General features: G+C 33.6%; 1 protein-coding gene across 2 annotated transcripts in view; it reads right to left on the minus strand.

The window, feature by feature from the left end:
- Nucleotides 1–16,884, minus strand: part of LOC102808247 (WD repeat, SAM and U-box domain-containing protein 1-like) — a 35,372-nt gene that overhangs the window by 14,727 nt on the left and 3,761 nt on the right. Inside the window, exons 2-5 of one of the 2 annotated variants that reach the window (XM_085495295.1) lie at nt 13,670–13,875; nt 10,556–10,591; nt 7,355–7,456; nt 6,539–6,632 (exon numbers count right to left, since the gene is read on the minus strand). In XM_085495295.1, coding sequence (XP_085351421.1) covers nt 6,539–6,632; nt 7,355–7,456; nt 10,556–10,591; nt 13,670–13,875 — 438 coding nt within the window. The remainder of the gene's footprint in view (nt 1–6,538; nt 6,633–7,354; nt 7,457–10,555; nt 10,592–13,669; nt 13,876–16,884) is intronic. The other variant, XM_085495296.1, reaches the window with a different exon arrangement.

A 16,884-nucleotide genomic window follows, 5' to 3' on the forward strand; every position in this document is an offset into this window, starting at 1 on the left:
ATCATGTGGCGATAGTGATGTGATTGCATTATCATGTGGCGATAGTGATGTGAATGCATTATCATGTGGCGATAGTTATGTGAATGCATTATCATGAGGCGATAGTGATGTGAATGCATTATCATGGGGCGATAGTGATGTGAATGCATTATCATGTGGCGATAGTGATGTGAATGCATTATCATGGGGTGATAGTGATGTGAATGCATTATCATGTGGCGATAGTGATGCGAATGCATTATCATGTGGCGATAGTGATGCGAATGCATTATCATGTGGCGATAGTGATGTGAATGCATTATCATGTGGCAATAGTGATGTGAATGCATTATGTGGCAATAGTGATGTGAATGCATTATCATGTGGCGATAGTGATGTGAATGCATTATCATGTGGCGATAGTGATGCGAATGCATTATCATGTGGCGATAGTGATGTGAATGCATTATCATGTGGCAATAGTGATGTAAATGCATTATCATGTGGCAATAGTGATGTGAATGCATTATTATGTGGCAACAGTGATGTGAATGCATTATCATGCGGCGATAGTGATGTGAATGCATTATCATGCGACGATAGTGATGTGAATGCATTATCATGTGGCGATAGTGATGTGATTGCATTATCATGTGGCGATAGTGATGTGAATGCATTATCATGTGGCGATAGTTATGTGAATGCATTATCATGAGGCGATAGTGATGTGAATGCATTATCATGGGGCGATAGTGATGTGAATGCATTATCATGTGGCGATAGTGATGTGAATGCATTATCATGGGGCAATAGTGATGTGAATGCATTATCATGTGGCAATAGTGATGTGAATGCATTATCATGTGACGATAGTGATGTGAATGCATTATCATGTGGCGATAGTGATGTGAATGCATTATCATGTGGTGATAGTGATGTGAATGCATTATCATGTGGTGATAGTGATGTGAATGTATTATCATGTGGCGATAGTGATGTGAATGCATTATCATGTGGCAAAACCATATGTTGTGATGAGAGCCACTTTAAAGCCTGGCAGAGGCCAGTAAATAACTTAATAAGCAAGGTGGCAAGAGCTACATTAGGTGCGGAAGCATTATGGTATTGTGGAAGCCATATTGAAAGTACATGTACAAAAATCTATACTATAAAATACACTATAAACAATGCATAAAACAATTAAAGTTAAATATCAATAATGCATCTTAACTAATATACTGCCCATCAAACTCTATCTTGGGATTAAATGATACATAAAACACACTATACATATGTTTTGTTTTGTTTTTCTAACCATTCCTTGTTCTTCCTGTTTTTATTTTTTATTTTATTACGTTTTCATTTTGTCTTCATTTGTATTTTGTCTTCCCATTTTGAATGTATCTGAAACTTTATTGTATTTTAAAAATCCAGATCCTGAACAGAATATTATTTCAATAAAGGCATTATTATTATGATAAAAGTGAAGACGCCAAAAAGAATGATGCAGGTAACACCTGCCGAGTGGTGGTGTCTGATGTGGTGATGGTGGTTAGGTAAAAATTAAGTATCTGTCTAAAACTAAAACTCAGATTTCTCTAAGTTAACTGAGAGGCATAAGATTTGATAAACACTGTAATATTTTACCGTATTACCCCAGGCACGCGCCCAGGGGCCTGAACATACAAAATCGGGAAAAATTGGGGGTGGGCGCTTACCCGAGGACCACCCCAAAAAAGATTTTAAAAAGTTGTTTTTGTGATCGTATGATAAGGTCAAATAAAGGAATGCTTTCGTACACTTTGTACACGTACTTATTTCTTGATTTATGCGAGGTTTCAATAAACGTGAGCACTCGGTCAAGATCTGTGGGAACACTAAGACACAGGGTCGAATTTCAAGAATGAAACTTGTGTTATGTCAGCGAAGTTGTATTGTATTGTATGAAGTTGTATTACTCACTGAAATTGACTACAAACTATGGTAAATATTGTAATCAATGCACGGTTACATTTTTAGTAACCGTGATCAGTGCAAGTCGAAACGGCCGGGAAAAACTACCGCTTGTAATCCAAGAAGGTGATGACCTCATTAGCATAATTTTGTTCACGCACGTATTGATACATCGCATCGTAATTACTGAAGAATAGCAGACAGGGTTATGAAACAAAAAAAACTTTTATTACTGATATGTTTACAAACAATTGTGAATACATAAACATATCCCAATGGCGATACATAAAAAACAGACTGAAAATAAACTCTGGTCGACCTCATGATCATGATTTATTCACGCACCCACACACAAGACAAAATGCAAAATTATGATGCAACAAGTCCCCAACGTCGGCATGCCTCATTATGGTTATCGTAATGGACTTGAGGTCGGCAAAATGTGTTTTTCTTCAACGACAGAAAAATAATCCACATGACCGTAATGCCATAGCTGTGATGAGGGATGGAAAGAAAGTAGCAATGTCTCAAAAGTGCTAGCTCCCGTTCACAGTCAGCTGGCATCGGTGTCGCTGGGTGTTTATGATAGAGGGAAGTTGTGCAACCAAATTTGCCGAGTTCGCAGTTTTTCGCCGATAAAAAAATAACTAAGGCAAAAACTCACAGTTTTTCAGCATTTTTGTAATAAAGACATTATCCTCTATCAATAATCCGCCCCAAATAGAAACATTTCCAGTAATTCTTGTGTTTTTTCTACGTTTTTCGAAAAACCTGCGATTAGGCTGCGAAAGTAGAACATTCCGGAGGGGGTGAAACGGAAGAGCCAAACTTAGAGATTCTCAGGAGGCAACAGTACTGTTGACTTCTCCCTCCACTGGACACCAACTATTTAAGTTGATTTGCATACAAAGCAGAGCTTGCAACATGATAGCTATTCATAAAGGGTTTTTTTTTTTTACTTTTCATATAATACAGTAGTCACACAATGAGGCAGTTCATATTTGTCTCAGTGAATCATTAATTTTTGACAGACACCTGTACAAAATACTTGGACTAAAGCCAGCTAAATTTTTCTGTTATCTTGCATGTTTTATCAATCTATTCACGTCTAGATGCAGCACTTTTTTTTTGCAATGAGACATTTGTTTTTATACTAAAATATCTGAATTACTTTGAATAAAGCTGGAAATTATGTCCCTTAAAATAATTAAACAAATAAGGCACCAATGTTTTTGTAAGATATTTACATCTTTAAAGGACATTCGGTAGACTGATTCCCCACTGTTGGTTCAACCCCAAAACTTGTTTGTATTCAAAATTAAGTATGACAATGCATATTTATATTGAAACAAACTATGATAAAAGGAATTATATTATATAACAAAGGACAAGGTCACCAGAGTTCAACTATGTTATTGATACAATATACACTTTATTTCTGAGAAATGTGTTTTTTTTCCTGTGCATATGCTAAAGCAGAATTAGAATCAGCAATGTCTCATGTATGATACATGATGGAAAATTGATGTCCATTCTACATGCAATATTCAAATCTGCTTGAATCCTTTAATTAATAATAATATAAACTTTATTGCCTTCTTATTGAACTAATAATTATATTGGTATACAGCAATAAATAAATTATTTTTATATTTATAATATGTCGCTAGTAAATTAAAGACAAATATTACCACTGTCTAGTCAGAACTATTCTTTTTCTAGTCAGTACGCACAATTTAATTTTAAAATTTTAATCTTTTTTTAACCCAAAGTTAGCTTTTGTCACAATTTATAAAATAATTTTTTTCATATTTTTTCAAAAATTTTGATCAAGCCCTACAGGCAATAGAAAATTCAGTCTATTCGCTTCAAAATTAATTGGATAGTTAAAAAAAAGTCATGAAAATGTGCAAAATATTATATCAAAAATTTGGCGGAAAAAAATTCAACAAGGACTAATACTCCAGCAGATTTATTTTCTACATGGTGTACCTCAATCTAGTGAACCATAGTAAATCAAATGTGTCAGTGGAAAGAGAAAATTGAAAAGCACAATTTAACAAAAATTATGACTGAAAAGCATAAATTATTAGTTATAATTTTGCATTTACATTCAGCCAGTCATTTTATTTGTCACGTAGGTACATTGAGATGGCAACATGCGGGCAGCTTTATTTTACCCAAGATATATTTAACCTTTTCTAATTTTGACATGGCGCCTGCTAAATAAAAGTTATAAAAAATAACTGTCTTCATTATTAATGATAAAGTCAATTTTTGTCGCCTTTCAAAAAATAAACCTGAAAAATTTTTTTCATATTTTTTCAAACATTTTGTCAAGACTTGTACCAAATGACAAATAATGTTCATTTATACCAAAACTAACAAAGATCAAAGAAAGCTTAGAAAGAACTCCCGTGTGCTGAGAGAGTATAGAAGACACATTAAAAATTAATTCAAAATTACTTGTACTTGAGATATGGATGGATAAGCTGAAAACTAATTATGTAAATCACGTAACTAATATGAACAGATTTGAGTGTAAAACTAATAAGGCCTGTGTAATGTAATATCTATGTACCAAGTTTCATTGAAATGTGATTAGAACAAAAAAAACTATGAGATATTATTAGAGAATTAATATGAACAAATTTCAAGCCAAAATTAATCAGGCCTGTTGATTGTCCTTGAGCATTTAAGTACCAAATTTTATTCAAATGTGATTATCAGTAATTGAGATATCAGTGTTAATTAGGTGATTAATAAGCATAAATATTTACGAAAAACTAAATGGGTCTTTGCATAGTCCAAGGTTCATTGAAATGTGATGATGAGTACTCTTTAAAAGTTTCATTAAAATCCAATTAGTGGTTTTTTATATATCAGTGGAACATTCATGGAAAATAGTTATGCTAATAAGGTAAGTAATATGCACAAATATTTACCCCAAAACTAATCAGGTCTCTGCACAGTCCTTAAGTAACTATGTACAAACTTTTATTAAAATGTGATGATTACTACTTGAAATATCAAAAGCTGAAAATTAATAAATTATGCAAATTAGGTAATTAATATGTATTGATATTACTTTAAAAACTATCAGGTCTGTGTAGTGTCCTATGACATCTATGTATCAAGTTTTATTGAAATGTGATGATTAGTACTTGAGATATCAGTGGAAAAGCCGCAAATTGATTAATCATTATGCGAATTAGGTAATTAATATGCCCGGATTTTTACCTAAAACAAATCAAAACTGCACATTAGTTCAGAGCATCTATGTGCCAAGATTCATCTAAATCCAATGAGTGGTTCTTTAGATATCAGTGGAACAATCATGGAACAGCTAAAAATCAGCTAATTATCATGCAAATTAGGTAATGAATATGCATGTCATTTTACCAAAACTTAATCAAATCTGCGCATTGGCCCAGAGCATCTATGCACTATAAAGTTTCATCAAAAACTGATGTATGGTTCTTGAGATATCAGTAGAACAGACGGACACACATACACACCCACACACACAAGCACCCACACAAACACACACATACACACATACAGACAGACACACTAACTGCAAAGACTCCCATTTTGTGCTTCGCACATGAGAGTCAAAAACTGTGGTCCATTTCTGTCAGCTAATTATTTATTCTGAGCATACTGAGTTGTCTGTCAGTGTTGAGAGGTAATTTTGGATGAAAATCATGAAAAAGACCCACTTAAGATTTTCAGATCTGGAAAAAAAAAATTGCGTACATATTCAACAGAGACTTGTTCATCAACCTGCCAAGTATCATCGATATCTGCTGCAGAATTTCTGAGAAAATGAGATATAAAGAAAACGTGCATAACTGAGATCCGAGTCCGGAATGGTGAAAATGTGCGATTTCAATGCATTTTCGGCCTTAAAGCGGCCGCCATTTGGCTATCGTTAATGAGATCATGAAACAAATGCACATACATATTTGTGACATGATGTACCTTGTGTGTGTGAAGTTTGAACTCGATCAATCCAGGCATGTCTCAGATATGGATCCAGAGCTGAATTCTTTAAAACAAAATGGCCGCCAGTCGGCCATTTCAAACCCGACCCCAAAAAAAAAAATGACGTGCATCAAGGTCCTATTATGTTTAATGTATGTACGAAATTTGAACAAAATCCGTCCATGCATAACTGAGATCCGGGTCTGGAATGGTGAAAATGTGCGATTTTGATGCATTTTCGGCCTTAAAATGGCCGCTATTCGGCTATCGATGATCGGATCATAAAAAAAATGCATGTGCATATGTCCCATATAATGTGTAATGTATGAGTGAAGTTTGAACTTAATCGGTCTATGCATGTTTGAGATACAGGTGATCACGGATGCACAAATGCACGGACGCACACAGGGCAAAACATAAGTCCCCGTTTTCGGACTACGTCCGAACGGGGACTAAAAAGGCTCATGGGTAGACGCTTGTTTGTAAACAATGACACGCTATGGCCATCTGACGCAGGCGCAGGTGACGACTCCCCCGCTTTTACTAGTACATACTTAAAATATGAACAACTAGAGCCTTTTAGATGTGTACGTGGCCCAAATGGAGTGAAATGACTTACCCAGAAGCCAGCATTTTACCATCCAGAGAAAAAGTGCATGCCATGACTGTGCCAGAGTGACCCTCTAATATACAGCGTAGTTTTACTGTACAATCTGAAAACACAGATACATTTTATTCAGACAAGTAACATGACAGAAGAGCTGACTCACAGTGTACAGCACTTGTTGCCAGACCCAAGTTAAATTATAAGTGCCACATTCAGCACAGTGTGGGTCCCATGCAAAGTATCCTTTGTTCACACAAAATTGGAATCAACTATGACACAACAAAACAATACAAACATGTTCAGTTAGTTGACCACAGTGAGTCAGGTGACCACAGTGAGTCAGGTGACCACAGTGAGTCAGGTGACCACAGTGAGTCAGGTGACCACAATTTTCAGGGTAAGTGTAACTAGAAAGCACTGCACCAAATGTGTTTGCATATACTTGCTAGTATAGAGAACAATATTACCTGCACTATTGTAACATTACTAGGAAAGACATAATTTTGAAACTACCGCAGTCATAGCAATACAGGATACATGTCCTATTTGACATGTACAGTGTTCAAAATTCACGGAGGATTGTCTAGCTGAAAATTGGCTAATCATGTTGCAAATTAGGTAATTAATATGCATGAATTTCAAACAAAAATTAATCTGTGGATTCTAGATCATCTATATCACAAGCTTCATTGAAATCTAGTAATCGATGGAACAAATATACATACACACAGACAGGGTAATCACAAAGATCCCTATTGTGTGCTTCACACATGAGAGTTAAAAATATGTCCAATATACAAAAAAATATCATGAAATGCAAATTTGTACCTGGTTCTGTGTATAAATCCCAGAGTTTGACAAGATTATCACCACCACAAGTAGCCATTAGGAAATGCCTTAAACCAGGGTTGCTAGCAGCAAAACTTCGATCTGAAAAACATAACAAATTTGATTAAAGTTTTTTTAAAAATGCAAATTATTTTTAAACGAGCACATTCATATAAAACCAGATAATGTTTAACTAACATGGCCTACTGTATTTGCTCTAAAAGTATAAGTGAATTTGGGTTACTCAAAATTCAACAAAAACACAATTTGTAGGCTCACGCGCATATCACGTACAGATTTGAATCTAATAGTGAACATACGGTAAGCCATAAATAAAATAGGGAAGAAGAAAATTGTAAAAGGAGATTCAGTAATGTTTTACATCAGTGATGGAATTGCTGTGGAATAAATTTTTAAATTCATTAAGAATATATTATGAACAATAAATAATGTATAATGACTGATGTTGACAGGTCACTCTGTTGAATGAAGGTATTTTAATGATTTGTCAAGTTAAGTCTCATTGATTTGTTTTCAGTCAAAGTAACAAATATGGGCTAGTCATGGTGAATAAAACTACAGTCACTCATGCATTCAACCCTCTAAATGCCAAAGTCAAACTTTTCACAAAATAAACTCGTCTAATTATTTTTAATAATTTTTTAACAATTTTGATCAAAAGGAAATTTCTTCATTTGATCAAAAATTAACCAAAAAATTATGACAAAATGTGAAATGTTGCATCAAAACTATTATGGCATTAAAAAGCATTTATAATCAAGAAACATTCACATTTAGTGTTGAGATTTAGCGTTCAAACCAGTCAAATCTGGTCGAGTAATTATCTTTCCTTTCTGAAGAGTTGTAGGATAGGTAAAAACAAGTTTTACATCAGAATATGTTTATGTCTGTTTATGAAAGCGAAAACACCTACTGAGTATCGCATATTTTAACAGAGTTTATCTTTTAAATTATTTTGACAGTGGATCATAGATTAGCTATGAATAATTTATTCTCATTATTATGATGATTCTAAACATTATACAGAAGTAGCAGGAAAAAAAAAGACAATTTAGATAAATGAAAAACTGAACAAGTCATTGTCAATGACACGTCCCCGTTCCGTTCATATTTGAGTGACATATACATTCAAAGCAGATCATGACCGAAATGCACCTGCATATGTACAACACATTGTGCTAAATCTGAACAAAATCCATCCATGCATGACTGAGATCCGGTTCTGGAATTGTGAAAATACGTGATTTTGATGCATTTTCGGCCTTAAAATGGCCATCATTTCGCTATTGTTAAGCAGATCATGAAACAAAGGCACATATCTATTTGTGACATGATGTACCATGTGTGTGTGAAGTTTGAACTTGATCAATCCAGACATGTCTTGGATACGGATCCAGAACTGAATTCTTTAACAAAATGGCCGCCAGTCGGCCATTTCGAACTTGATCCGAAATGTACCAAATTTGAACAAAATCCATCCATGCATAACTGAGATACGGGTCCGGAATGGTGAAAATGTGCGATTTCAATGCATTTTCGGCCTTAAAGCGGCCACCATTTGGCTATCGTTAATGAGATCATGAAACAAATGCACATACATATTTGTGACATGATGTACCTTGTGTGTGTGAAGTTTGAACTCGATCAATCCAAGCATGTCTCGGATACGGATCCAGAACTGAATTCTTTAAAACAAAATGGCCGCCAGTCGGCTATTTCGAACTTGATCCGAAAAAAAAATGACGTGCATCAAGGTCCCATTATGTTTAATGTATGTACCAAATTTGAATGAAATCCGTCCATGCATAACTGAGATCCGGGTCCGGAATGGTGAAAATGTGCGATTTCAATGCATTTTCGGCCTTAAAGCGGCCGCCATTTGGCTATCGTTAATGAGATCATGAAACAAATACACATACATATTTGTGACATGATGTACCTTGTGTGTGTGAAGTTTGAACTTGATCAATCCAGACATGTCTCGGATACGGATCCAGAACTGAATTCTTTAAAACAAAATGGCCGCCAGTCAGCTATTTCGAACTTGATCCGAAAAAAAAAATGACGTGCATCAAGGTCCTATTATGTTTAATGTATGTACCAAATTTGAATGAAATCCGTCCATGCATAACTGAGATCCGGGTCCGGAATGGTGAAAATGTGCGATTTCAATGCATTTTCGGCCTTAAAGCGGCCGCCATTTGGCTATCGTTAATGAGATCATGAAACAAATGCACATACATATTTGTGACATGATGTACCTTGTGTGTGTGAAGTTTGAGCTCGATCAATCCAAGCATGTCTCAGATACGGATCCAGAACTGAATTCTTTAAAACAAAATGGCCGCCAGTCGGCCATTTCGAACCCGATCCAAAAAAAAAAATGACGTGCATCAAGGTCCTATTATGTTTAATGTATGTACCAAATTTGAATGAAATCCGTCCATGCATAACTGAGATCCGGGTCCGGAATGGTGAAAATGTGCGATTTCAATGCATTTTCGGCCTTAAAGCGGCCGCCATTTGGCTATCGTTAATGAGATCATGAAACAAATGCACATACATATTTGTGACATGATGTACCTTGTGTGTGTGAAGTTTGAGCTCGATCAATCCAAGCATGTCTCAGATACGGATCCAGAACTGAATTCTTTAAAACAAAATGGCCGCCAGTCGGCCATTTCGAACCCGATCCAAAAAAAAAAATGACGTGCATCAAGGTCCTATTATGTTTAATGTATGTACCAAATTTGAACAAAATCCGTCCATGCATAACTGAGATCCGGGTCCGGAATGGTGAAAATGTGCGATTTTGATGCATTTTCGGCCTTAAAATGGCCGCTATTCGGCTATCGTTAATCGGATCATGAAAAAAATGCATGTGCATATGTCCCATATAATGTGTGATGTATGAGTGAAGTTTGAACTCAATCGGTCCATGCATGTTCGAGATACAGGTGATCACGGACGCACAGACGCACAGACGCACGGACGCACGGACGGACGGACGCACACAGGGCAAAACATAAGTCCCCGTTTTCGGACTGCGTCCGAACGGGGACTAAAAAAGCAGAGACTACTGATACACAAGAACATGCCAGTGGAGAAATGGAAGAAGAATCCAACTAACAAACAACTTTTAAGCTGACAGAACAATTAGAATACAGTTATAGTGCTTACTATTATCATTGCCTTCATCAACTGCTTCACTCGTTTCTGTTTTAATAAAATTATAAACAATTTGGGTCAAATATTCATCATTCTTACTAAAAAAGAAAATAAGTGTTTTTTGAGAGATAAAATAACAAAACACCCATGCTAACGAAATAATAAAAACAACTGCTTTATTACTATCATGACCACAAATCCATTCCATAGAATTTTGTAAATATTTATAAATTTCAAAAGCAGTTGAATCCAACCTGCCAATTAATAAATGACATTATCTGAAAATATTCTAATGCTAATCCATCAACAGAAACCTTATATTTCAGTTTAAATTAATTTAGAGGGAATGCGTTTGTGGTCATGACAATACACTAAACTGCCAGAATATATGAGATAAGTTGCATTTATTCAATTCTGGTACAGTTTTGTGATTGTTAAAAACCCTCCAGTGAATATTTTAAGTGCGATGAGAGTACACTTATGGTGGTGAAGGAGATTTATCGCTCAGTTATTGTGGCCGCGAATCGGTCTCATACACCATCCAATAATATTGTCAGCTAAGTGGCTATCAATACAACACTGTTGCTTTCAGGAAGCCAGTTGATTGTTATCAGACGTGGAGGCAACATTGATTGCGATATTGCTTGCAAGGTGTATGAAACAAATTTGTGCCTGCAGTAACACAACGCCTGCTGGCAATGTATTTTTCCTCTCATTTTGGCTATCCATGGAGGTTTGTTTCAGGCAATGGTATAAGTATTGTAAATTAAAGAGATATTGTTAACGTAACATGTGGGCAAGGTTTAAAGAGCAATCCATTTTAAAGAGCCGCTAAGAAGCAGGCTAAACACACAAATTTTACAAAATAATTATACTTTATTTTTTTAATATTGAGTTTTATTATCTGCTTGTCATGAAAGAAGTACCAAGTACCGGTAGTTACGACCACGATTCACACATTTAGATGTTTCCTCTTGGAAATTATTATATTTCACTAATACACAGACACTTTTCTGGTATTTTTTTTTTTTTACTGTGAAAACTCTAAAATTTTGCCTACTCTAAAAATTCAGACACCTAATTATTTGGCGAATTTGTTTAGAGACGTGACTTTCTATGTCGACGCAGAAAAGTTTGTGTAATTTTGTAAGTTTAATTTGTGATGCAACTGTATATACCGCAATCCAACTTTTATATTTGTTGAATTTTCACTCAAAAGAATTTGACTGGCCGAAAATTTATCATTATTTTGTATTCTAAAAACCCAACCGTTTTTCAAAACAAATTAATTAAAAGTGGTCGAGATTTTAGAGTTTTTACGGTTTTTATTGTATTTTTATATCAACACTCCAAAGTGAATATGACTACAAGAAATATATTTTACGGCCGTGGACTAAGTTCATGCCATGTAGTGTGTCATGATTATGAGGCTCAACAAAAAAAAGAACAAATATAATCCTAGAACATGCAACAGCATGTGAAACAGATCAAATATGGGCATTGTACACAGAGAATAAACAATTTCTACCCAAACAGAATGGATTTTGTTTGTGGCTTTTCGATGATTTTTTATGAATCACAAAGTAGTATATTGCCTCAAAAAAGTCCTTGTGAAATTATGTCAACACCACAACAGCCATAAATTTGTCTTTCAGATGAGATATAGGTTGTTGTAGCATGCTTTTACCCTTGCTGCTATCTTACACAAAAGCGTTCTCTGCATATTCCAGAGAATTGAAAAGTGATGTCCAGATAATTTAAATATATTATGAGTTCAAGAGAAGACATAATAATAGACAAGTTGGTGAACACTTATACCAAATATTTGAAATCAGAAATAACAATAACTGACATTTTACTTTCACTCTAGTTTTATATGTATTGTACTTTTTTATTAACTGTCAATCAATGGAAATTATTAAAGGATGCAATAAATTCATTATTATTATTATTAGCTAATTTCACCCCAAAATTTGGTGCAACATTTTGCAAATTTTTCAATCATTCTTTTTTGGGGGGCCAAAAGGAAAGGAAAACATCTTGATCAAATGTATGGAAAAAACGATGAGTTTTATTTTGTGAAAAGTGACGAAAAAGTTGTCTTTGCATTTAGAGTAATCCGTATTCTTATTGAGTCTAAGCACATATCATTGCCTGATGATGCATTTAGAGTAATCCGTATTCTTATCGAGTCTAAGCACATATTATTGCCTGATGATGCTGTATTGTCTACTTGATGACTCATGACATTCCAATCTCGTCTTAGTAAGTGGATCTTTTTGATTTCTTCTGTTTCATAACTTGACTAACTTTAATTAGTTACATCAGACCTCATTTGCATAGAAATCACGATGCAAGAAATCTTCTCTGATAAGATTTGTCAACGAACCATAGAGCTGATTGATCAAGGTTCATACAATCTGAACAGCTTTCGGCCACTCGGACTTTATATGTAGTTATCGTATACCGCATAAAGATTAAATATTTGCTGGGTTTTATTTTAGTTTATTTTTGCTGATAGCTATATAAAAACCCAGTGAATATTCAAATAGAAGAATTGTTTTCTTCACAAACCAGTGAATTTAAAACCTAGTGAATAGTTCTGCAAAAACAAATCTGTTAAAATTAAGCCCAGCGAGCATTTTAGTATAATTAAAATAAGCAAATATATTGAAAAAGTAAACGAAGCATGAAATTACTTCAGATATTCAAACTGACTTAATTTGACCTCAAATTGAAGTAGAAATTGCTTTTTTCTTTTTCAGAAACAGGCTGTTGAGTAGAAAATAGAAAGCTGAACATATAAAGTGATTTTAAGTGATTTCTTCTATATTTTTTCAGCTTAGTTGTCTAATACTGCATTATTTTTATAGCAAATCATTGTGATATTTCACAATGTTATGTCTGTGAAATATCACCAATTATTTTTTTCTGATTCACACAACTAGTGCTTTGTGGATGATGACATGTTTTCAAATGATTTGATCTGTCATTGGTGGCAAAAGTGAGATTATTATAATTGTAAGATCTTGAGAAATAAAGCAAATGTTAGAAATAGAAGTATCCTATCGTACCCTCCTCATAGTTTCTTCTTCATCACCCTTCCTAATTTAAAAGAAAACTCACTTGCTGTTCCGAACGTGGGCGAGCACACAATACAGGACACTCCCAATTCATGTACATCCTCATTACCAGTATAAAACAAACAGCGACTTTGACCAAACCTTGCATCCCAGACACGGATATCACCATCGGAAGATCCGGATACCAGGTAGTTGCTGTCCGGTGTAAAGGAACATGATTCCACTGTATTCTCGTGACCTTCAAAGACACTGTACAGAAGTTTAGAATCATCAAGAATTCTTAAAACATATATGCGATTAGAAACATTTTTGTGATTGTAACTAATTTTCACAAAAAACAATAAGATAAAGAGCAAATACGATACAATAAACAATAAGATAGAGAGCTAATGAGATACAATGAACAATGAGTTAGGAAGTTAATATGATAAAATAAACAATAAGATAGAGAGCTAATGTGATACAATGAACAATAAGTTAGAGTTAATATGATAAAATAAACAATAAGATAGGGAGCTAATGAGATACAATGAACAATAAGTTAGAGAGTTAATATGAAACAATAAACAATAAGATAGGGAGCTAATGAGATACAATGAACAATAAGTTAGAGAGTTAATATGATACAATAAACAATATAATAGGGAGCTAATGAGATACAATGAACAACAAGTTAGGAAGTTAATATGATAAAATAAACAATAAGATAGGGAGCTAATGAGATACAATGAACAATGAGTTAGAGAGTTAATATGATACAATAAACAATAAGATAGAGAGCTAATGAGATACAATGAACAACAAGTTAGGAAGTTAATATGATAAAATAAACAATAAGATAGGGAGTTAATGAGATACAATGAACAATGAGTTAGGGAGTTAATATGATAAAATTAACAATAAGATAGGGAGCTAATGAGATACAATGAACAATGAGTTAGGGAGTTAATATGATAAAATAAACAATAAGATAGGGAGCTAATGTGATACAATGAACAATAAGTTAGAGAGTTAATATGATAAAATAAACAATAAGATAGAGAGCTAATGAGATACAATGAACAAGTTAGGAAGTTAATATGATAAAATAAACAATAAGATAGGGAGCTAATGAGATACAATGAACAATGAGTTAGGGAGTTAATATGATAAAATAAACAATAAGATAGGGAGCTAATGTGATACAATGAACAATAAGTTAGAGTTAATATGATAAAATAAACAATAAGATAGGGAGCTAATGAGATACAATGAACAAGTTAGGAAGTTAATATGATAAAATAAACAATAAGATAGGGAGCTAATGTGATACAATGAACAATAAGTTAGAGTTAATATGATAAAATAAACAATAAGATAGGGAGCTAATGAGATACAATGAACAACAAGTTAGGAAGTTAATATGATAAAATAAACAATAAGATAGGGAGCTAATGAGATACAATGAACAATGAGTTAGGGAGTTAATATGATAAAATAAACAATATGATAGGGAGTTAATGAGATACAATGAACAATGAGTTAGGAAGTTAATATGATAAAATTAACAATAAGATAGGGAGCTAATGAGATACAATGAACAATGAGTTAGGGAGTTAATATGATAAAATAAACAATAAGATAGGGAGCTAATGTGATACAATGAACAATAAGTTAGAGAGTTAATATGATAAAATAAACAATAAGATAGAGAGCTAATGAGATACAATGAACAAGTTAGGAAGTTAATATGATAAAATAAACAATAAGATAGGGAGCTAATGAGATACAATGAACAATGAGTTAGGGAGTTAATATGATAAAATAAACAATAAGATAGGGAGCTAATGTGATACAATGAACAATAAGTTAGAGTTAATATGATAAAATAAACAATAAGATAGGGAGCTAATGAGATACAATGAACAACAAGTTAGGAAGTTAATATGATAAAATAAACAATAAGATAGGGAGCTAATGTGATACAATGAACAATAAGTTAGAGTTAATATGATAAAATAAACAATAAGATAGGGAGCTAATGAGATACAATGAACAACAAGTTAGGAAGTTAATATGATAAAATAAACAATAAGATAGGGAGCTAATGAGATACAATGAACAATGAGTTAGGGAGTTAATATGATAAAATAAACAATAAGATAGGGAGCTAATGTGATACAATGAACAATAAGTTAGAGTTAATATGATAAAATAAACAATAAGATAGGGAGCTAATGAGATACAATGAACAACAAGTTAGGAAGTTAATATGATAAAATACAATGAACAACAAGTTAGGAAGTTAATATGATAAAATAAACAATAAGATAGGGAGCTAATGTGATACAATGAACAATAAGTTAGAGTTAATATGATAAAATAAACAATAAGATAGGGAGCTAATGAGATACAATGAACAACAAGTTAGGAAGTTAATATGATAAAATAAACAATAAGATAGGGAGCTAATGTGATACAATGAACAATAAGTTAGAGTTAATATGATAAAATAAACAATAAGATAGGGAGCTAATGAGATACAATGAACAACAAGTTAGGAAGTTAATATGATAAAATAAACAATAAGATAGGGAGCTAATGAGATACAATGAACAATGAGTTAGGGAGTTAATATGATAAAATAAACAATATGATAGAGAGCTATACGTCGCTATGAGTCCCATATCGAACAGGAAACCCTTTAAGCAATTATTATGCATATATTTCAGTCTGTATATTGTTTAAGTTTCATTACAATGTGATGATTAAGGATGCGGTAGAGTTACCCTGGTATCATGCTCTAAAAAGTAAAAACTGTTTTCATGAGGAAAAGTGTTTTGAAGCATAGCAAATTATATATTTTCTTGAAGCCCTTGTTCCTGGCTTTTTGAAAAAAATGATCTGTGACATGTACCACGAATTAGTCACGTGATTACTGAGTAAACATAGAGGTGTTATTTTGAATAAAAATGAGTTTTGTATAAAAACCGTAGGGGTTTTGTAAAAAAAGAAAGCTGAAAAATCAAGGCAGCATCAGCCCCGTCAATGCCTCGAGAGTGTTAGAACATAGATTGCATATTTGTTTACAATGACACCAATTTAAAAGCCTTTTATTTTTTATTGCGAGAAGTTATCAAAAAATGCTTCAAGGGTTTTATTCTGCGCCAATACGTTATCAATGTGTGTGAATTTCATGAAAGTAGGTCAATTTCTGACAACGCACAACTCACTTGAATGACCTCTATGGCATCAGATTTCTTCTGCCTAGAAACGCCA

Source organism: Saccoglossus kowalevskii, chromosome 21 (genome assembly GCF_978046115.1).
Source record: "Saccoglossus kowalevskii chromosome 21, keSacKowa6.1, whole genome shotgun sequence".
Lineage (NCBI taxonomy): Eukaryota > Metazoa > Hemichordata > Enteropneusta > Harrimaniidae > Saccoglossus > Saccoglossus kowalevskii.